At 43.8% G+C, this 23,975-nt stretch overlaps 1 protein-coding gene across 3 annotated transcripts in view; it reads left to right on the plus strand.

Moving 5' to 3' along the window:
- PDE1C (phosphodiesterase 1C) overlaps nt 1–13,369 on the plus strand; it is a 500,442-nt gene extending 487,073 nt beyond the window's left edge. Inside the window, exon 20 of one of the 3 annotated variants that reach the window (XM_037890096.2) lies at nt 1,173–1,452. Coding sequence is in view for 1 of the 3 variants with exons in the window: in XM_043540643.1 (XP_043396578.1) it covers nt 13,173–13,342 (170 nt within the window). In the remaining 2 variants the exon portion in view is untranslated. Of the gene's footprint in view, nt 1–1,172; nt 1,453–13,172 lie in introns of those variants that run through there. The other 2 variants (XM_043540643.1, XM_043540644.1) reach the window with 2 other exon arrangements.
- The last annotated feature ends 10,606 nt before the right edge of the window (nt 13,370–23,975 follow it).

Here is a 23,975-nt window from a genome sequence, read left to right on the forward strand (position 1 = left end):
TATTAAAAAGGGTGGTTAATGTATAAGTTAAACTTTTATGGACAGCAGAGGAGGAATTTGTTCCTAGATTGCTTTTAATATGTTGTTTGCACTGTTGCACCATTCCCCTGATGATACACTTGTTTTAACAAGCAATGTTTACAGACTGATTTTCAGCCATGTTGTCCATGACTTTTGTTGCTGTAATCAGCTAGTGAGCACTTGCACATAATAGGTATTGCCTGCCTACTTGCATGTAATATTTGCTCTCTAAATGTAGGTAATTAAAGTAGTTAAAAAGAGGAGGGAGCACGGTCCAGAGAATCAGGCTCTGGAGAGCGTTACACAAGATATAAATTCTGTTTCCTTCTCTGCTATCAATTCTCTGGGTGACCTTGGGCTAGTCACTTCACCGCTCTGTGCCTCAGTTTCCCTCTCCGTACAATGGGGGATAATGCTTACTCAAGGACAATTGGAGATAATAATGCTTACTCAAGGTTAATTGCTTTGAGAGCTATGAAAAGAGCTATTTTAAACAGAAGTGGTAGAATTCAAATACATAAATACTTGAGGGAATATGTTAATATACTTCTAGTATAGCACATACTGCTGTATTTGTGTCTTATACTCAGGAGTGAAAATAAAATTGAAAACTTACCGGTACAGGGGCCGGCTCCAGCCACCCCAGAAGGGGCAGGGCCTCTGGCAGAAGGGGTGGGGCTGGAGGTCAGCATCCCCAGCCAGCCCTTCCACTCTGCCCGGCCCATGCCGCCCAGAGCTTCAGCAGCGATAAAGGGCCCGGGGCTCCAGCTGCTGCTATAGCAGCAGCGGCTGGAGCCTTGGGCCCTTTTAAATTGCTGGCCCCAAGGCAGCTGCTCCTTCCCCCCCCACCCGCCGTCGGCAGCCTGAGGGGGGCAAGGTCCTTAAAGTGAGGCGGTAGGGGCCAGTGCCGGCAGCCACTTTTTATCGGTATGCCGTACCGGCTCGTACTGCCTTACTTTCACCCCTGCTTATACTGTTGATACATAAAGGTAGTATACATAGCAGCAAAAATGTGCGTATTGCAGCAGCTGTCCATCCCCCTGTGCACCCCCCTCACCCCCCACCCCCGCAGTGCTAATGGAGCAGATTTTCAGGCTGTTACTTTGAGTGTACTGCCTAATTAACATTTCCATTGTTTTCACTATGGTTAGGTCACCTGACTTGAACACCAGCAATCCTGAACATCCCCCTATAGGAGTGAGGGCAGCGATGGCTCTATCTATGTATCTTGCAGCAGGAGAACACGTCAGACTGTCTTACTGTAGTTTAGCTGATCCATACACTGTAAACCTGGTGCCTATTCAGTCTTTGCTCTGTCACATTGTGTATTGATAGTCTCATAATGGATTGTACAAAGAAGCCTTCTGAGCGGCATTTAAATAACTGCCTGTGTTTTCTCTCTCTTTATTAAAGCTTTCCCACATCAGTGTATGTTTTGGCATTGACTTAATAGATTTTCTGAATATGAATGTATAATAATGTACTGTTGTACACTCCATTGTGGAGTTCACATAGAAATGTTTATAGTTTTGTACAGGGCATGAATCAGTTATTCATACCCACAAACTTGTGATATATTGGTGGGAAAAGTTAAGTGTAATATTTATGTAGCCCTGTGGGGCATATAGCTTTTTGACAATTCTGATTTGCTATTTATGTACTGCACCATTAAGTTTCAAGGCATCTGCTCTTTGTTGGAGGCAGCTGTGCTCCATTAAGAAGCAGGAGGGGACACCCCCATTTCCACATACATGCATCGTGTTCTCTGCTGGAGAACTTTAGTTTTGTTGTTTGTTCTATTTAACCAGGAGAACTCCTTACTTTCTCTGAGCTTTGTCATTGTACAATTCTCACAGTCACCACTTTTCTTTTCTTTTTTATACACAAAGAGCAACTATCCACTTTCATTTCAAACGATTTTATTGCAGATTAAGGGAAAACAGCAAAGCAAGAAAGAACGAATGTAAAGTCTCCATGAGAGAGCACAGTATATGCATCTCCTCTGTGGCAGGATGCATGTGAATTTAATTTGAAGGGTGTGGTTGTCAGTAATGCTCAGAGCTGACCTCTTTCTGACAAATCTTTCATTGACTTCAGTAGGAGTAGAGTGTCACGAATGCTGATTGCTTTTCAAAATCCCACACACCATGTCAGCTGATTTCAGCAAAGAAAAGACTCAGAAATTTAAAGGTGGTAGTTCTCAGAAACTAAAACAGTAAATTACAAAGCAATGTATACTGCAGCACCTGTCACTTGGAAGGATGCCGAAGTTCCTTACAGATTCTATTCCCAGCACTCTGCAGGTTTACAGCACATTGTATGCAAATCTATACTAACAAAGTTATGGGTGAATTTTGAACAGTCTGGATAGTCAGTCCAGATAAACACTCTGGATTACTAGCCAAAACTTATTGGATCTATCTGACCCACTTTGGGTCTTTCAAAAATGGCCTCTCTTGCTAGATTTCCCATATTTCCTGCTTCCAGCCATGCTGTTTTTATGCTACTTCCAGTCTTTCTTGTGGAATGATTACATTTATGCCTTTGGTCTGAGCCAGAACCAGAAATGCAAAGGTGAGTGAAAATGAAAAATAACTTACAAATAAAGAAGTTAACTGGATCCTTTGAACTTTTGAAATTTTGGGCAAAGGTTTGGGTCAGTTGTCCAGCAACAAAAGAGACACCAAAATAAAAAAGGTGGCTTTATTATTATTCCTTATTAAGTGCCAGCAATCTACTCTGGGCTGGATAAGATCCAACGTGAAGACAGTCTGTTCTGAAGACCTTACCATCTAAAAGATAAAATAGAGAGGACAAGATATGCTCTTTACTGGCCTATATAGAAAAGTTTCTATTCACTTGAAGAAATCCACAGACTCCCTTAGACATTACATACAGTCTATTGGAAAAACAATGGGAAGCTGTAGTTAGCTGTGTTTTTTCCTAAGCATCTGTCATGGGGTCACTCACCACACTGGCACCTGCTGTTGGGCGTTTTGGGAATTAGCTCAGTCCCAGTAGGCATGCCCTCAGATGGTGGTGGCTCTCCTGTCCTCATCTCCACCTGCAGACCCATTAAGTCTTCTTTCTCTCGACATCTGCTTCGTGGTACAGCCCTCCAGCCGTGTCACCATCCAGTTTCTCCCCCTGCCGGGAGACTCCTCCAATAAGAGTCCAGCCACCCCTCACAGCGGCTTAGCAGTCCACAGCTGGGCCGCACCTTCAGCGGTGCGGAGAGAGGAGGGAAGGTCCACCCACTACTCCCGGCCCAGAAACCCTGCAAACAGAAGCTTCCTGCTGCCTCTTCCTTCCAGCTGACTGTCTCTATTCTAGGGCCACTTCCCTGCAGCCTCAGTTCCTTCTACTCCTGCCTCCAGCTCCTTTGTCCTCTTCCCAGGGCCTCAAGCCTGTGAGTCCTGGCAGCCCGTCAGGAGCTCTCCCTAGCTCCCCCAGTCCCTGCTAGCACCTGCCCTTCCCCAGGTGCTGGTCTCTCTGTAGCCCTCTTGGAAGCCAGTCTTCTCCCTCGGGCTCCCTGCAGCAAACCAGCTTGCTCTGGTCTTCAGCTTCCTTTTATATGGGCCGGCTGGGCCCTGATTGGCTGGTCCAGCTGCCGCCCTAATTGACTGTTTCCCCTGCAGCCACTCCTTTGGCTGCCTGCCGCCCAGCCTCCCTAGGCTGGTTTTAACCTTCTTGGGGCCAGTGTGGGGCAGGCGCGCCGTCACAGCAACTGTGTGCACACATCTGTTCTATGCACAGAGAATGATATTGTTCATGCCCTAGGGAGCTTACAATTTAAATAGCCAGGAAGCACGAGTCCACTGGTAGACCCCAAAGGTTGTATTTTCACTTCTATTGATGTGACTTAGTTTGTGAGCTTCCCAGGAGAGGTCAACAATATCTAACCCTGCATACAGTGCTGTATATAGCAGCAGCATAATAATGGTAATAATTAGGTGTCTATTATTTGAGTACAACATCCTTTGTCAAAGGGACATTTCTTCTGCTTCATGGGTAGAACTACTGGCTGTTTTGTGAAGCACACTGGGGTACTGAACAGTCATTTTAAGGTTGACTCTTTCCCCCTCCTCCCTACAATCCTTCCCAAACATACTTTCACATATTTCACATCTTCTCCAGGACTATAGATTTTAAAAAGATCTTCGTTAGGATAGAGGCAAAACCTAGGCAGAAGAAAAATCATTGACTCTGATGAATTCATGTTGCTATAGCGATGGAGAAAACTCCTTTAAGCATTTGATGTATTACAGAACTCACCTTCAGGGTAAAGGTAGGAGCGCAGGTTGGTGATTATTCTGTGTAACTTTCTAGTAGGAAGAATGACTTGTCAATGTTATTTTTTCCCCTCAGTTTTCCTGCACCGAACAGGAAATGAAGTTTTATGCTTTGGGGTTTTTTGATTTTGTAGCTTAGCTATAACTTTTGATGCTCAGGCCCAGATTTTTAAAGGTATTTAGGCTTAGGTCTTTTCAAAAAGAAACGTACGTTCCTAGATCAGTTGAGCATTGCATCCACTAAATAATTGTTAAAATCTGGGTCTTCGTCCCATAGATTGTAAGAACCTTAGAAATGGATGGCAGGATAGATAGACACACAAGGGAAAGAAAGAGATACGGTTAATAAATTATCAGTTGTATTTCTTGGGTTCATTGCTGTTATACATTTTCAGAGGCTTGGAAACAAAACATATTTTCCAACCAGTTTTGCCAATTTCCACTTTACAAATAGTGGGCCAAATTGTGGCTACTTCTCTGAGAAGAGGAGAAGACTCAAGGACCATTCCCTGGAAGCTGCTCTGTTCAGCTGGCAGCCAAAACCCCTCTGTTGAATGCAGAAAGACGGTGATAGCAGCTAGTAGCGCCCAGCACCTCAAATTGTGTGTTTTGGGATACGGCCAGGGGTGCACACACCCTGTGTGGGGACATATTGGTCCTGGGGGGGTGCATGTGTGATATCCACCCTCGTGGCTGATGCACCAGTGGTTGAGCTGGTGACCTCCAGAGCTGAAAGCCTCTGTCACCACAGCATGAGCTAAAGAGCCAAGCTCTCAAACTGATAGCACATGACTGAGCATAGAGAGCAATGTAACACATTAGCCAGTGAGCTGTATACAGGAATCTCATACCTAGCAACTGAGGCCCACAGCAGTTTGAATCCTGGATGAACTGGTGACCCCAGCGAAGTCCTCATGCTGTTTTGGGAGGTGCTGTTTTTCTCTTTCCCTCACGTGAGTTTTTCTACTGAAGGGTTTTGTACAAACACATAGATGTTTTTAAAACTACTTGGAGACTAATTCCTCTCCCCTCCCCCAGGTTGGAACATTTCTTGAGCGTTTCAATATTCTGAATGAATGAACAATCTTGATTCTCCTCCTCCACTGTCCTTGAGGTGCTGCTCTAATTACTGCGTGAGACCCGTTCAGTGGCAAAGGAAGAGAAAGTAAGAGAAAAGCTGCTGAACGCTCTCACTTCATTTAACAGCTAAATACCAGCTTAGAAAATGATGGCATCTGTAACTTTCCCAAGTAGGCATCCATGAAAATGGACTGATGAAGGCTTATACTTATGGAACATAGTCTGTGTTTAGTTCATTTTATGTACCTTTGAAATTATATAACCTTATACTGCTCACAGAAGGTGAGATTCTTGCATCTTTCATAAAGCCCAGTTACTAGAGCTCTGTTTGCCTATTCTGCATAGCAGTTGAAGATGAAAGTTATCACATAAACATGGGGGTGGCTGAAGTGCTTCTCCTCCATTGCGGGATTCCTGGATGCTGGAAGTGTATGTGCCATGGATGGTTCACTCAGGAATGGCATCGCCAGGGAGAAATGTTCCCACTGCGCTGGCCCCTCTGAAAGGCACAGCATGTATGTTGTATCATATTGTGTGCTGATTATCTGTAAAAAGTACTTCTGTCAGGAATGAAATCCAGCTCTGCATCTGTGCTGCACGGGCTATTTCAGCCCGAAGGCCTCCTGTGACACCAGTGTACCCCATCGCAAGGTAAGGAGCCATGCAGCTTCCGATTCTCACTCCTTCTCCAGCCCATGGGCCTCCTTTCCGCTGTTGTATATGGTGCCGTCCTGGAGCTGGACATCTTGTAACTCCAGTCTCACCCTGTCCCCAGAGAGGAACCACACTAGTGCCACTGCCAGGGAACCTCCATCTCAGCAGAGATGTTGGGCTGTGTTTGCCTCATTATAAATAACAACAATAAAAAGAGAAAGAGTGCATTCGAATGGAAGTGTGATAACCCAGTGCCCATCCATGTACTTTCCAAAGCTGAACTGTAGGGAGGATTCTGTCTGTGGGAGGCTGCGTGTCTCACAAAAGGGGGCGGGGGGGGCGTTTGTTTTTTTACACTAAGTACATTAAGAGTCTGATTTTCAGGGATTCTGAACCCACTAATTTCAATTTCAGATTTTTCAGCGTCTCTGAAATCAGGCCTTTAAGATCCTGCTGTATTTCTGTGAAAATCCAAACTGCTGTTACAACAGAAATTCCTGTCGTAAACGTGGGCTGTTGAGTCAGCTGCTGCAGCAGTGGCCTTACATTCATTCAATCTTTTAAAACAAATACAACCTTTCAACACCCAGTTGATCAGTTACATTTGCTCCAGGTCATTTTAACAGTCCCACTGGAAGCTAAGACTTTTTTCCTTATGGGACTGGATTACTCTGTAACACCAACAGCTCATTTTCAAACATTTTCAGGAGCTTTGGTGTTTATAATATTTAGTATTTTGAAATATTACAAGCGACTACATCTAACTTTAGTACCATGCTGTTAGTAATAGCGTCCTTTTCTTTGAAGCAGGCCAGATCCTAAGCTGGTGTAAATCAGTGTAGTTTCATGGAAGTCAATGGAGCTATGCAGATTTATACCATCAAGATGTACAACAATTCACCTTGGTATCAGTATTGCATTTCTAGATTTCAAGCTGAGATGCAGAATGTCCATGATCAATTATCGAGCAGTGAATGCTTTAATGAAACTGTTGTATTCTGTTCTTATATCAAACCCATCAACACTGGATCTGAGCACCTGATGTTGACTATATTGTTTTCTATAAGGACTCATTTCCCATGTCTATTGTGCTATTTTAAATCATCACTTTCACGTCACACAATTACCATCAATGCACAATATTTTTGTCTTGTTGAATGGCAATAAGACTTACACACATGTACCGAGGAGAGAATCTAATCCTGCCTCCTTGATCACATCAGGGCTTACAAAACATTCGCTGTCAAAACCACGCTTTGTCAAATGGGATGCAAAGTACTTAGAAATGTCTTCACTTTTATTTAGATGACACACAGGTGGGTAAAGCTCAACCAGGCAGGAGTGAAGTCATATTTGTGGAAAAGGGGAAGTGTTCTGAAGAGCTTGTTGCCAGTTTGTGCATGACTGTTTAGTTAAGGAGTAGAAAACGCCATTAGAGCTTGTGGAGGGAAACCTTACCTGCTCTTTTTACTTGCAGGCCTATGTCAGTAAAAGGATCAAGAAGCATGATTGCCCTCTCTGCCTTAGCTGGAGACTCTCCCTGTTTTGCTCACCATGGTCATCCATTTATGCCGTATCCAGATAAAGTCACTGTTGTGTGCTTCTAATTAGGCCTCCTTTGAAGCTGATGCAAAGGCTCCAATGTGAAATGCAGCTTCTGCCTTGTTCTTTATAATAGGAGTTGGCTGGCTTACACGCTTCCTTCTGCCATCTACACTGGCTGCCAGTGCACCGTGCAATACAGTTTAAGGGCCCCCTCATGCGTGGTGGAAAGAGCCCTCAATTCAGTGGGACATGAAAGTGCTCAGTACATGACAGGATCAGGCTCTATGTACTTGAATGAATGCCTCTTGTTGTGTGTCCTTGCTTGTCAGTTACTAACTGGTGTCAGAGCTGGTTTGCTCTAAGGGTCTGATGCAATGGCCATTGAATTCAATGGGAAGACTCCCACTGTCTTTAAGGGGCTTTGGATCTGGCCCTAAGTTCCCTGATTCAATATGGGAGGAGAAGTCTTTCCTAGTCAAGAGTTTTTAGTTGTGGAAATCGCTTCAAGAGGCTCACCACTGGATTCTCTCACTGGCCATCTTTAGGAAATTGGGCAATTCTTGTTTATTTCAGTGGTCCTTGTTTTGACAGCTTTTTGCCCCTGACATGATTTGTATCTGTTGACCTTTTACGTTCTATTTAGAGTTGATTTCTCTGAGAACAGGGAGGTTTGCCTGATGGCTATTGGTTTTATTCTTGTGTCAGATTTTTTTTTTTTTACTCTGTATTATTTTTGGCTGGTTCATTCTGTACTGCTTTATATCATTTATATCATGCATCTCAATAGACAGCCTACAAGGGGTTACATAAAATAAGTGTGTGAATCATGCCCTTATCCTGGTTTGAATCTCCAGTTCACATGGTATTATGCTAATGTGGCAAGATGACATATCACAGTGGAAATAAACCTTCTCAGTTCATGGCGAGTCAGATTTCCCTGCCCCCTGTACCTCCCCCATGCTTCGTCCACGTTATACATTACTCTGAATATCCAATTTTAAAATATAGGCACTCTCGTCACTTCCATAAAATTTCAGCAAAGGTTTTACCATGTAGCATTCTGGAAAATATGCAGATTTATATATATGGCTTTGATAGGAATTTTTCCAAAGTGAAATCTTCTAGCTGGATAAGGCGGTGATCCTGCAAGAGGCATGTCACTGAGAGTAATGGGTGCTCAGCACTTCTCAGGCCTTGGCCCAAAGTCTGCACTTGTGGCAGTAATGGACTCTCCTCCGTTTTGTTGATTCACTGATGAATGAAATAACTATGGCAAACACCAGACTCAAGGTTTGTACATCACCCCTCCTGTAGCTCTCATATTTAGCACAGGGTTAGATATGATTGATACTCATAAGGAGTGGTTTGTATAAGTATCCTGTGATCTCCCCACTCTAACTTCTGCTAGAGTTTGTGGCTCAGTCTATTCCTCTTTACTAGAACTATCTGAAGTTGAGTGGGTTTGGCAGGAGGTGGCTCAGATGAACAACATTTCCCCCTTTATTTTTTCACATGGTTTCCAACCTAAACCTGGTTTACTATAAATTTGCCTGAGACGCTGTTTAGGTATCCCTAAAGTCTGTACCCCGGGTTTGCTCAAAACTCAATCACTCTTAGGCATATCTGGCCAAAGTTTCAGGTTTGTACCAAAAACTTAGAAGCAAGTAGGTGAAAAGTTGCACAATACACTACTCATGACCGCTGGTTTGAGAACATAGATAAGTATCAGAACTCTTAGCCCTATTCCACTGAAAACCAGGTAAAAGGTGGTGACTTATCCCAGTCCCTGACTGTGATGCTGAAAATAGAACATGCATGTTAGATCTGGGCAAACTGGTCACAGCAAACAATTTGTTTGATAAATTTAGTTCCTTTTTGTTTGGAATGATCTGCAAGCGGGCCCTCACAAAGTGTTTTTTTTTTTTCAAAATTATTCAAGAAATGGTTTGTGCAAAAACATCTCTGTTTAGAGATGGTTCACAAACGGTTTCCTGCAGCTATTGCTTTGAGTCATTGCTATTTGTGTTTGTAGATATGAGCTGTCGGTTAATGCGAGAGAGGAAGGTTGGCCTTAAGGTTAAAGCAGTCAACTGAGATACTGAAGATCTACGTTTGATACCCAGCTCTACTCGTGACTTCTTGTGTGACCTTAATCTCTTTGTGCCATCCTTCATGGAGATACTAATACCTCATTTTTTCAACTCTTACTCTATCTGCTTAGATAATACGCTACTCAAAGAAGAGACAGTCTCTTGTTATGTTTATGTACAGTGTTTAGCACAGTGGAACCCTGATCTCGGCTTGGACTTCTGAATGCCACATTAATTCAAATAAATCATGCTTTTTTCTTTATTTGCCCAAAGCACATTTTCCTTTTCCAGATGGCTGTGTGAACTCTTCCATAGTCACAAGAGTATTCACAACTCTCTCTCTCTTGTGAACAAAATTTCACTCTCACGAATGTATGGAAGTGAATAAAAGGATCTTGAAGTCACAGCTTTTAATCAAATGATTTTTCATGAATAGCTTTTTTTTCCTTCTGTACTTTTTCAGCTTTGTTGAATATTTGTTATGAGTCGTTACATGACCCTAGAGTACCAATGCAAGGCTCAAAAACACACAATATTCTTACAGGCTCAGGGAATGACGTTCTTGTTTTTTATCTGTATCAGTAACGGGGGGAATTATAATCAGAGTCCAGTTTTATTCACTAGGTCTCAGGATTTATTTTTGTAAATATAGCCCCAGCATTGCTTTCATCTCAGTAGTGCATCGATTTGACATTTTCAATTATTACAGTCATAGCCATGGGCATCAGCTGAGAACACGAGAAATCGTAACACTCTCTAGTTCCACTGGCTCTTGGTTAACTGCAGTAATTTTTGTTTAGTCTTCCTCACTTCCTTTGCATTTGTTTGCATGTATTGCGATGGTGCACCCCCTGCAGATGTACATTCGGATTTCAATTCTCAGCTGTGCCCATCATCCATGCCATGCAGCTGAGGGTGAGGCAATCCATTTTCAACTCCTTGTCCCTTGGGCCATCCAGGGGCTAGTGTGACTCTCAGCATACTTTAGAGCAGACATAGGGCTGCTCTACTCTATGCTCAGTTGCCTGTGGCCCACACAGTGTATTCTGGCCATATCCTCTCCCCAACATGGAAGTTATGTCAGTGGCGGCTCTGCTTTCTGGACAGATGGAACACTGCCCTGCTCAGAAAAATAACTAAGTAAAATCAGAATGTAATAAATTTTGTTTTCACCCTGATTCTGTGCACTATTCTTAGCTTTTTATTTAACACCATGGCTTTTTTTTTTTGTCAGATGAAGCTTCCATGTAGCACATTTTCTCCACTCCACAGCATGGGGCTTCAAAACAGCAGCACTGGCTTTCACAAAGGCCCTTTCATTAATGATGAATGTGCATCCCAAACCAGGAACAATGTGCCATATAATATTGTCTTAGAGGTGCTTCCTATTTCCCCCAAAAAACTATAAGATCACGGCTCACAAGCATGAAGCCTAGACAACAATAATGCTACTCATATAGCATCATTCACCTAATCACCTTTACAAACAATAATTATTTAAGCCTCTCAAAAACTCTGAGTTAAGTAGTTATAATGATCCCTGTTTTACAGATGGGGGAACTAAAGCCTAGAAAGGGTAAGTGGCTTGCTCAAGGTCAAGTCAGTGACAAAGTTAGGAATGGAAGCCAGAGGTCGTAACTCCCAGTCTTCTGACGTAGCCCTCCTCCCCGCATAGTGGGAGTCAATAATGATTAAGGAAATTGAACAAATCATGTTCCCTTTACTCAGCTATTGAATTAGGATGAAAAACAGCCTGTCAGTATTCTGGATATACCCCATATACTTATCAGCCAACTCATCTCCTTTGGCAGTGACTCTGGTAGAAATTCCAGTTAGCAATACAATTTTCTCCATGCTGAGCAGTGGCAAATCCAACAACAGTTTGGCCGAGTCAATGCTGAGTAATGAAAACGGAATGAATATGAAGAGTGAATGCCTCTTGAAGAGTAGTAAATCACTGAGGGGACACACTGCAGACTTTAATTCTACCTGCCTTGATTGTCAGTCTCCTGGAAAACAGGAAAGAATCAGAATATTTATTATTGGAGATGGGACAAAAGAAGTACTTTGTTTACTAGAACATTTTATAGTACATTTTATTACTCCTGGGATTTATTAACATGAGAAAGCGAAGTGTGCATCAGAAATTAATGTTAAGTAGTTCACATTTGGGCATCTCTTTAGCTTCTTTGATCTTATAATCTGATGCTACTATTTCACTGATCACTTCATTTACATTTGATAACCAAACCCAAATCACACCCCTTGCTGGTTATCTCATGCTTCATTCTTGGCGTTAGGTGTGTAAAAATGGACGCAAAGCAAACCCTGGATTCAAACACCCACAATTTAAAAGTTTAGAAGATTCAGAGCCAGGTATGGATCCAGGCATGAATTTCACAGCTGACCACAATCTCATTAATGAGTCTGACCAAAAATCCCAGATCCAACCATCCTGAATTCTGAGGAAGTTTGGATCTGAATCCGAGCATAGCGCCTCAAACTCATCTTTGGTTCAGTGTGACAGTAATTACTGTATATTTAGAAAGGAGACCTGGTGCTCAGATACCTAGATAGGTAGGTAAATACAGACTTGATCTTTACGTTTAGGCCCCCTTTCACTAATCTGACAATACGTTTTCTCTTTCTTCTATACAGACAGACGTATTGGTTGGTGTGGACAGGGATACAACAAAATCCATGGGTTGTTCTCCACCAATCTGACAGTAGCTTTGTGAATGAGTGACTGTCATAAATATAAAGGGAAGGGTAAACACCTTCATAAATATAAAGGGAGGTGGGGGGGGGGGGTCAACAAAGGGTCTCTCTGTCTGTGTGTGTCTTTTGCTGGGACCAGAGCAGGAAAGCAGGTCAGAACTCCTGCAGAGAGTTAATAAGTAATCTAGTTAGACATGCATTAGATTCTGTTTTGTTTAAATGGCTGATAAAATAAGGTGTGCTGAATGGAGTGTATATTCCTGTTTTTGTGTCTTTTTGTAACTTAAGGTTTTGCCTAGAGGGATTCTCTATGTTTTGAATCTGATTACCCTGTAAAGTATTTACCATCCTGATTTTACAGAGGTGATTCTTTTACTTTTTCTTCAATTAAAATTCTTCTTTTAAGAACCTGATTGCTTTTTCATTGTTCTTAAGATCCAAGGGTTTGGGTCTGTGTTCACCTATGCAAATTGGTGAGGATTTTTATGAAGCCTTCCCTAGGAAAGGGGGTGTAGGGCTTGGGGGGATTTTGGGGGGAAAGACGTTTCCAAGTGGGCTCTTTCCTGGTTATATTTGTTAGACGCTTGGTGGTGGCAGCAGTAAAGTCCAGGGACAAAAGGTAAAATAGTTTGTACCTTGGGGAAGTTTTAACCTAAGCTGGTAAAAATAAGCTTAGAGGGTTTTTCATGCAGGTCCCCACATCTGTACTATAGAGTTCAGACTGGGGAAGGAACCTTGACAGTGACCTTTGTTTTTGTTTTATAACCTCTAGCCATCAAACCTCAACTGTGCCATTTCAAGAGACCCAGTTACCACTCAGGAACCCACTTCCCACCCTTTCACAAGAAATCCGAGGAACATCTGGTGAGATACAAGCTGCTCGACCAGAGAGGCAGGATGAAAAAGATTCAACATATTTCTCAGAACTGGAATAGGAAATAGGAGAAGAAAGGAAGTTCACACTGCTCTTTGCAAGGTGATGAAGGACATTGTGTAATAATCATGAATCATTTTAATTCTGCACCAAGTGGGGAATAATCCAAGATGCAAGCAAGTATATGATTTAGCCAAATAATTCCATGGAAGCTTCCAGTAGAACCATTCTCAATAGCCTTCCTCATTGCTGGAATATTCTCACATTCAGGGCTAAAATATTGGGCTGTTACTTTAAATTTTCAAAAGTAAATCTGCATACATAGAGTTACTATCAAATTAAGAATGATATAGATTCTGAGATTTTAAGAGACCATTCTGACCATCTAGTCTGATCTTCTGTATTACACAGGGCATATATAACTTCACTCAGTAATTTCTGCATTGAACCCAGTATCATGTGTGAGGTCCTGCCTAGCCTAGCTTTGAACTGATCGTGTTGTGAATAAAGACACCTGACATTTATACTACAATAAGGATTGAGAATCACATAAGTGCAAGGAATGGGAGATGAACAGCTCCCCCCTAATTTCACACATGAGGGAAAAAAAGAAGGCATAACATCACATTAAAATGCATGAGGCTTATTTAGCTTTGTTCAGCTACTAATAGATGTTTCTGGCTTTTGGCCCATTGATCAATATGGAGAGTGAAATCCAAATCTAGGAGGCCATACTCCTCCAAAGCGTTGTATGGAGGAAGGAACCCCTAGTTTTAGAGAAGCTGGGTAGAACTAATACCTAATACAGAAGCAAAGTGGTAGGAAGAGGAGAGGGCCGCAGTCCAATCACACATGTACTCAACTTCAGTCTCTCCGTAAAGAGCACTAAACAGGACCATATCCATCTTTAGTGCTCTAAGAGTTGTCATTCCTGGAAATGCTGTCTCTGAAACGCATTGCTACAAATGATGTTAGGTAGTGAAAACTAATTGGTTGGAGCTGTGACATTATCCCCATTTCAATAATACATGAAGTTGTGAAGTTCCATTGTCAACATCACAAGGTGACAGGTCTCTTTGGTCCCACAGGCATGCAAGTGTGATGGCAGAGTTACCCATCTCGGCTCTTGTACCATTTGGCTACCGATGTGTAAGTCTGCCTGACATCAGAACGTCTACATTTGATGTGCATAACATTGTGACAAGGTTTCAGAGTAACAGCCGTGTTAGTCTGTATTCGCAAAAAGAAAAGGAGTACTTGTGGCACCTTAGAGACTAACACATTTATTTGAGCATAAGCTTTCGTGAGCTACAGCTCACTTCATCGGATGCATACTGTGGAAAGTGTAGAAGATTTGTGTGTATATAAAAAGATCTTCTACACTTTCCACAGTATGCATCCGATGAAGTGAGCTGTAGCTCACGAAAGCTTATGCTCAAATAAATGTGTTAGTCTCTAAGGTGCCACAAGTACTCCTTTTCTCATAACATTGTGGTGCCACATAGATAGTATAATAAGGGCTGAGTGGGGAAAATTGCTGGGGAACGTTATAGGCACTGCAATTCTTCATTAGAAATTACCTTGCAGTTCTTTGCACAATATCCTAGGTCCTGTAGCATTTCACAGATGGCTGCTGTCAGTGAGCTCCACAAAATAGGCGACCTCAGCATATTGCTCCTACTTGCAATTACGTTATTGTCTTCCGCTTAAGTAGCACATCAGCTGCACAACTGATGTCATTGCCTGTCAATTAACTCCATCCTATTGGCTTTGTCTTCTCGGTGTGTATTTGGTTTCTATGGTCTATTTTCCTCAAACACTATCAGAATTCTTATCTGATAGAGTCTCCAGTTACTGTGCTCCCCAGCCACCTAAATGTCATGAAATGTAGTATACATTTTGAAGTCTTCTGTTACTAAAATGTTGAAAACCTGATTTTTATCTGGGAATTCTCGGCCTGATGAGGAGCAGATATTTTCACTATATATATTGCTTATAAAGTGCCCTGAAATGTTTTACCTGACTGGGTTGTAGAGAAAAGCAATATATTATTATTCCAAATGAGTTTTCTGTGTCTGTACCATTTCCTTCTCTCAAACAGCCCTTGACTTACCACACTTTCTCTGAGACCTTTTCCCCTACCTGTCTACACCCTTGGCATTCAAATGACACCAGTTTAGATTTACTGGGCCAGATACACTTTCCGGGTCCCCTGGGTTCAGTTTAATTTGCACTTCCTTTTTATTATTTACATTGTGTCACTGTAGACTCTGAGCACTTCACAGACAAAATGGATGTAGCCTCACAACGTATCCTCCTCCTGCAATGTAGAGATGTATGGTCATCTCATTCATATGGATGGGGAATTAGGCACAGGGAAACGAAATGATTTGCCTGAGGTCACGCAGGAAGTATATGGGAAAGCCAAGAATTGAATCTAGTTCTACCAAGTCCCAATCCATCATCCTTATCACAAGACATTTCCTGCACCAGCTTGGCTCCTTCTGATGAAAGGGAATTTACCTGAAGAGAAAGCATATTGGACTGATGCTGCCTGACCTCCCTTGGCATTTTGGCAGATGGGAACTGCTTTAAAATCCATTGGGTGCTCTATAGGAGCCCAGCCATTGTAGGCTGCGAAGGGGATGTGCTGAATTAGTGCATCATCTTCCACCTACCCAGGCCATTCCCCAGCCAGCACCATCCTCTTTTCAAGCTCTCCTGGCCCCGTTTTCTGTCCCTGTGATGGGATATGCTCCCCCACACTGGGGCTGAGAGAGTTGAATTAGGCCAGGTGGGCCCAATCAGCCAATTAAGCTGCAAAGGGGGGAGATTTAGGCTGTGGGGAGGCTTCTAATTGAAAGAAAGCTCACCTGTGAGGGAACAGGCACGGCTTCTATAAAGCCAGGAGGCTGGCAACCGAAGGAAGCCTGAGATTAAGAAGACGGAAGTGGGGGATTGGAATCCCCTGAGAAAGGGTTTATCTAGGAGGCCTAAGAGAGAGGGGGGATTGAAGGCTGGGGTTAGTAGGAAATAGTGCAGAGAAGAGAGCAGTAGGGTTGGTGAAGTCCCAGTCCTTAACTGCTTGCTGTAGGTCCTTGGACTGGAACCCAGAGTAGAGGATGGGCCTAGGTTCCCCTACCATCATCCACGGCAGAGTGGTATTGCTCGGGGCAGTGACTGGGAAGATTGCCTGAGGCACTGCGGGACTGACATAGCCAGGGCAGTGGGCATGAGGACTGCTTGACGCTGCTGGCATGGAAGGATTTTGAAAGACTTCCCCTGGATGGGGAGATCACAATGTGATCTGGCCGAAGGGCTGAGTCACGAAGCCGCCGGACTGTGAGCGGGATGAGAGTGCAATGGTACAAGAGAAGAAAGAGGGTGGTGAACGGGGCAGAGCTAATGGCCAGAAGGAGGTACCCGCCAGCAGTGAGTAGAACACACCCTGGTATTCCCCACACCTCTGGAAGACAGTCCAGTCCCCTGAGCTTTTTTCTGGGGATGGGGAAGTAGATGGGATCAGCCTGAGGTGGAGGCTGGGCTGGGAGTTATTTCGGGCTGAAAAGATACAGGAGATTTCCCCCCTTTTATAATCGGTGAGTGTGGGCCTGATTTAAATGTCTTAATTTTGTTTTTTAATAACTCTTTTAATGTGTCTAGATGGGGGCGGGGAAGTGCAGTAACCAAATCTGAATAAATAAAAACTGTCAGTTTATCCCAAAATATATATTTGATATTGCACTATTAGTGTGAAAAAGGGGCCAATGATTTGGCTTCTGTCCTATAGTTAGGACTACAGATTGTAAATACCCACCCGAGGTTCTTGGTTGAGAGCCCCTGCAAATTATAACAATAATTAGCTCATATATATTTTTCATCTATAGGACTTAAAGCATTTTACAACTGAGGTAAGTAATCATCCCTATTTTTACGGGGGGAAGGGGAAATGAGGCACAAAGAAGCAAAGTGACTTGCCCAAGGTTACCCAGCAGGCCAGGGAATAGATTCCACCTCTCATGAGTCCCAGCCCAGTGTTGTATTCACCGGACTACACTGCTTTATCTAAGAGTGAGTGATGTCACCAAATGCCCCATTTAACAATATGTTGCTTGCAGTGATGGTGTAGCTGTGCTGGTTCCAGGATATTAGAGAGACAAGGTGGGTGAGGTCATATCTCTTATTGGACCAACTTCTGTTGGTGAAAGAGAAGTTTTCTTGATGCACGCCATGTAGCTTGAAACCCTGTCTTTTACCAAAACAAGATGGTCCAGTAAAAGATATTACCTCACCCACCTTGTCTCTTCATAGAACAATATGTAATTTAGAAATGTATAAGGGTAATCTTCTACTGTTGCCAAGTATCAGGGGTAGCCGTGTTAGTCTATATCCACAAAAACAACGAGGAGTCCAGTGACACCTTACAGACTAACAGATTTATTTGGGCATAAGCTTTCGTGGGTTAAAAACCGCACTTCTTCAGATGCATGGAGTGAAAATTACAGAAACAGGCATAAATATATATATTTATTTCTGTAATTTTCACTCCATGCATCTGAAGAAGTGGGGTTTTTAACCCACGAAAGCTTATGCCCAAATAAATCTGTTAGTCTGCAAGGTGCCATTGGAATCCTCGTTGCTTCTATTGTTGTGATTCTCTAACTTTATATAGTGATGTACTGCTAATATTAGCCCTCTAAAAACTTTTGAGGCTTGTGTGGACTATACCATGTACATACTGGATACTGGAGCAAATTGTTTTTGGGGGAAAAACTACTAGAGTTAAATCAAATAATTCAAGGCAGCCCAACTCCTCCGGGCTGAACATGTTGTCACCCTACCAATTCAACACTGCCATCTAGTGTACCTATTGAAGAATTTTTCCAAGCAATGTGTTTAAGAATGACGTACACTGTTTAAGGGAGACCTGGCATTGCAGTGAACTTTGCGTTTTGCTAAGATGCTGCAAGTATAGAAATGGTGAATAAAATATCACACTCAGGAATTCTGAGTCAGGAAACTTTGATGCCATTTAGACCTGATTGAATTATTTGTTGCAACTCTTAGTTGTAAATGTAGCCTTTCTTCCATTTGACAGGTTTCAGAGTAGCAGCCATGGTAGTCTGTATCCGCAAAAAGAAAAGGAGTACTTGTGGCACCTTAGAGACAAACACATTTATTTGAGCATAAGCTTTCGTGAGCTACAGCTCACTTCATCGGATGCATGCAGTGGAAAATACAGTGGGGGGATTTTATATACACAGAACATGAAACAATGGGTGTTCCCATACACACTGTAACGAGATTGATCGGTAAGGTGAGCTACTACCAGCAGGAGAGAAAAAAAAACCCTTTTGTAGTGTCAACTGCTGGAAGTGGCCTACCTTGATTATCACTGCAAAAGGTTTTTTTCCTCTCCTGCTGGTAATAGCTCACCTTACCTGATCACTCTCATTACAGTGTGTATGGTAAGCTATTACCAGCTTACCTGAGTGATCAGGTAACACCCATTGTTTCATGTTCTGTGCATATAAAATCCCCCCACTGTATTTTCCACTGCATGCATCCAATGAAGTGAGCTGTAGCTCACGAAAGCTTATGCTCAAATAAATTTGTTAGTCTTTAAGGTGCCACAAGTACTCCTTTTTTTTTCTTCCATTTGTGGTTCATTTGTGAACTCATCCATTGTTCTAATCTCCAGAGACATTTCCTCTGGCAAGGCAATGGATTTTCTTTAAAGAATCTGTTTAAAATCTGAATTTTAAAATCTTACGTTCATTATGACTTAATTATAGAGTAGAGAGAGGGATTCTTTAGGGTTTATTCCATATATATTGTGTGTGCATGTATCTATATCTAAATAATTGTGTGGGTGGCTTCCATATCCTCTAGGAAGCTGACTCAGCAGCAGGGAGAGGAGCTAGCTGAACTAGGGGACAGCAGGAGACTTGGGGAGATGGAGAGAGCTGAGAGTCAATTGGATGTGAGTATACAACAAAGCAAGGGAGTCAGGTGGGCAGTGGGGCTGGTAAGGCAAGCTAGGCAGTGGAGAGCCTTGTTCCCCAATCCCTACACAACCTGTCTCTCCAGCTCCATTCCTTCCCAAGATCTGCTGCTCAGCTGTGCAGCCAGCTTGCCATTCTGCCTTCAGGCCAGTCTCATTGAACCTCAGCCAGCCTCTCCATCCATTGCCCTTCTTCTCCCAGCCTCCCAGAGACCTAGTAAACTTCACCAGGGGAGTCCTGGTGCAACAAATCTACTGCCCACAGCTGCTCTTGTAAATCTAGGAGAGTTGCCAGATGGAGAAGGTGTAAATCAGTGTTAGTACATTGCACTCAATGAGATTATGCAGATTTACACCAGTTGAGGATCCAGCCCCAGATCTCCCCAGTATTTGGAGAAGCAGGCAACACCTGGAAGAAAAGTTCTGGCCCCACACTTCCATTTAACTCATCCTGGTTAGTCTGGTTAGTCTGTCTTTGTAAAGTAAGATTTCAAGATAGGAAAAACGTAAAAGAGCAGGTGGCAATATAGAGTATTGCAGAGATGGTATTCGTTCCAAAAATAAATAGAGAATTCCAATAGGAAACACAGGAAGAGGAGTAAAAACGGAGACAATTTTGAGAAGAATGCAATATTAAACAAATGAGCTGTCTTCCCTTTTAATATGTTAGGGGCCTGATCCAAAGCCCGTTGCAGTCATTGGAAGTCTTTCGTAGAATCATAGAAGATTAGGGTTGGAAGAGGCCTCAGGAGGTCATCTAGTCCAACCCCCTGCTCAAAGCAGGACCAACCCAACTAAATCATCCCAGCCAGGGCTTTGTCAAGCCGGACTTTAAAAACCTCTAAGGATGGAGATTCTACCACCTCTCTAGGGAACCCATTCTAGTGCTTCACCACCCTCCTAGTGAAATAGTTTTTCCCAATATCCAACCTAGACCTCCCACTGCAACTTGAGACCATTGCTCCTTGCTCTCATCTGCCACCATTGAGAACAGCCTAGCTCCATTCTCTTTGGAACCCCCCTTCAGGTAGTTGAAGGCTGCTATCAAATCTCCCCCCTCACTCTTGTCTTCTGCAGACTAAATAAGCCCAGTTCTCTCAGTCTCTCCTCGTAAGTCATATGCCCCAGCCTCCTAATCATTTTCATTGCCCTCTGCTGGACTCTCTCCAATTTGTCCACATACTTTCTGTAGTGGGGGACCCAAAACTGGATGCAATATTCTAGGTATGGCCTCACCAGTGCCAAATAGAGGGGAATAATCACTTCCCTCGATCTGATGGCAATGCTCCTACTAATGCAGCCCAATACACTGTTAGCCTTCTTGGCAATAAGCGCACACTGCTGACTCATATCCAGCTTCTCATCCACTGTAATCCCCAGGTCCTTTTCTACAGAACTGCCTCTTAGCTAGCCAGTCAGTCCCCAGCCTGTAGCAGTGCATGGGATTCTCCAATTTGCCTAGGTCACTCTGGACCATGTCCCTACCCTCCAGCGCATCATCTCTCCCATCACCTTAGTGTCATCTGTGAACTTGTTGAGGGTGAGATCCATCCCATCATCCAGATCATTATTGAAGATGTTGAACAAAATCGTCCACAGGACCGACCCTGGGGCATTCTGCTTGACACTGGCTGCAAACTAGACATCGAGCTGTTGATCACCCACCTATTGAGCCTGATGATCTAGCCTGCTTTCTATCCACCTTACAGTCTATTCATCCAGTTCATCCTACTTTAACTTGCTGGCAAGAATACGGTAGGAGACCGCATCTAAAGCTTTGCTAAAGTCAAGGTATATCATGGCCACTGGTTTTCCTCATATCCACAGAGCCAATTAACTCATCATAGATGGCAATGAGGTTGGTCAGGCATGACTTGCCCTTCGTGAATCCATGTTGACTGTTCCTGATCACCTTTCCGTTGACATCTGTCAATTTTGGATCAGACCCTAAGGCTCCTAAATGATTTGCAGGACACAAATGAATGGACAGCTTGGTAGATTCCAAAGCTTGTGCCAGGGTCTCTCCATGGTGGCCACAGAGTCTAGGACCAGAAGGGAGCACCAGATTATCTAGTCTGACCTCCTGTGTACAGCAGTTAGTCAGCTTTTACCATTATCTTGCTTATCACACCTAAAAGAACAAACATGGACAACGCAGCCCATTGCTGGGACATTTACATTCCCAGAGAATGTTTCCCAGGTTTATCTTCTTTCCCCAGCTTCTATCTCATTTTTGTCTTCTCAAGGTCTTTGTTTCAATCAAAAAGATGGGTGAAAGATCCCTTTCGTGGCTTACAGCACTGCCCTAGCTAAGCACACTGACAGAGTGAATGCAGGACACCAATTTCCCTGCGGGAAAATTAAGATCAAGGAAACATTTACATGGAATGAAAATCGATTTTAACGGTCACTTCTTGCATTCATTTGACCAGAAGTATTACATTTCCAAAATCTCATTTCGATTGGTGCTGGTGGGTTTGACCTCATTTAAAACAATCCATGAGGCTTGGCGTTGTAAGGATCAGAATGAAAGGAGTCATGAATCTGGTTAAGTACACCTTGGCTCCGGTTAAACAAACCACATTTTTCTAAAGGGCCTCAGCCTGATGTCTTTCTTATTTTCACTTGCAGGTGCAATTTTTGTGCACTCTCATTTGCAAGTATAGGTGCTAAGGCCACATTTTCGAAATATGACCTTTATAAGCATGTGGCCACTTGCATGTGTACATTTTGCATTTGGGTGAGGGAAGATGACCAACTACGGGCATTTACGTGCTGCTTTAGATGGTCAAAGCACTGTGCAAACATCAATTAAGCCATAACTATTAATTTTACTTAAATGATTGGACAAAGTTTCAGCCTGCAATGGTGCCTGAGTTCCTAAACTTGACACCTGCAATGTCTGCTTTAATCTATGGCAGTAAAGCGTGTTAGCTGGGCAGGTAGAGCAGAAGGAATCATGGCTTCTGTCTCTACCACTGATTAGTTGTATTCGCTTCAGTGGTGCAAGTAGAAATCATTTCTTGCCGGTATGCTGCACTCATGAGGGACACACAAGGATTTTGTGTGTGTGTGTGCGTGTGTGTGAACGTGACCTCCCCATGTGACCCCCCACATGACTCCTCCCCCTGATACACATCCATCTCACATTGTGGGAGGGATAGCTCAGTGGTTTGAGCATTGGCCTGCCAAACCCAGGGTTGTGAGTTCAATCCTTGAGGGGGCCATTTAGGATCTGGGGCAAAAATTGGGGATTGGTCCTGCTTTGAGCAGGGGGTTGGACTAGATGACCTCCTGCGGTCCCTTCCAACCCTGATATTCCATGATTACGTGGTGGGGAGGGGCAGCTGTGTCCTCCTCCCGCTGGGCCAGAGATTTCTGCTGTACAGACCCCAGGCAGGAGGACTTGGGAGACACAGCTGTGTGGAAGGGCTGGTGGTACAGCAGCTGCACCAGAGGAGCTGCTAGCATGGAGCTGCCCGGCAGGGAAAGGAGCAGAACGGCGGGCCACCAGGCAGCCCCATGCCAGCAGCTCCTCCGGTGTGGCTGCTGTACTGGCCCCAGCCCTGTCCTCTGGCGTGGCTGCTGTAGAGACCCCAGGCAGGAGGACTCAGGAAATGTGGCTGCGTGGAAGGGCTGGGGGTGGGGCTGGGGACTGGCTCCTCCTGTGTCTTTCCGATATGCCGTACCAGCTATAAATATCTTACTGGTACAGCATACTGGGTCATACCACCATACCTGCACCACTGGTTAGCTGAGGCAAATCACTTAACACTTTGGCCTCTATGTCTCCATCGGTAAAATGGGGCTAATAATACTTTACTTGTAGGCGTAATAGGCTTTTGTGATCCTGGGTTGAAAGTTGCTTGCTAAAGTACAATGTTGTGGGGATAGCTACCTCTCAGGTAGTTAAGTACATTCTCCTCCCTCCCCCACCCCCCCCGCCTTTCCTTTGCATGGAAAACCTTTTTACAGCTTTTGGGGAGGTAGAAATTCACCCAGAAATCACTCTAGCTCCTTTTTGCAGTAAACAAACAACCCCCCTATAAGCAACACTCACCTTTATCAGCAAACAAATTGTCCCTCAGCCTCTCCACGGTCAGTCTTAGTCGTGGATCAGAGCACCTCTTTCCCTTTGGGTTCCGACTGATTATCGTCCTGATTAGAGTGACCTAGGCCCATAGTGTCTATACAGACAGGCTGTTCCCTGGGCTCAAACTCCCAGCCTGCTGCATTCTTGCAGCAACACATGCAGCTCGCACAGTTCCTTCTCAAACGGCATCCTCCTCCTATTTAGAAGGGCTGGATTTCCCTCCTGCTCCTGGGACTATTAGGACTTCGGGGTCAGTGTTCCTTTCACACTGCTGATGTGTAGAATGGGAGCGCCACAACAGAAACCTTGTCCAGTTCCACAGAGGTATTTAGGTGCCGACCTCCTACTGCATGGAGAGGTGGGCCCTGAAATACCTTGTAGGGTTTGGGCCTTTGCGGCTGTCTCAGAACCTTGTATTGTCTCTGCACGGTGTGCCATGGCGACTTGGCACTTCCCGGGGAGAATGGGGGGCAAAAAGACACTTCTGCTCTAAAAGGACAACCCGCTGCCACTTGAGTTAGAGAGCAACCCCTGCAGCTCTAGCAGCCTCCGGCTCCCTGCGGCAATGGAGAGGTACAGATTCGGAGTCCATTCGGAAGGAGAC

This window comes from Chelonia mydas, chromosome 2 (assembly GCF_015237465.2).
Source record: "Chelonia mydas isolate rCheMyd1 chromosome 2, rCheMyd1.pri.v2, whole genome shotgun sequence".
In the NCBI taxonomy this organism is placed as follows: domain Eukaryota; kingdom Metazoa; phylum Chordata; order Testudines; family Cheloniidae; genus Chelonia; species Chelonia mydas.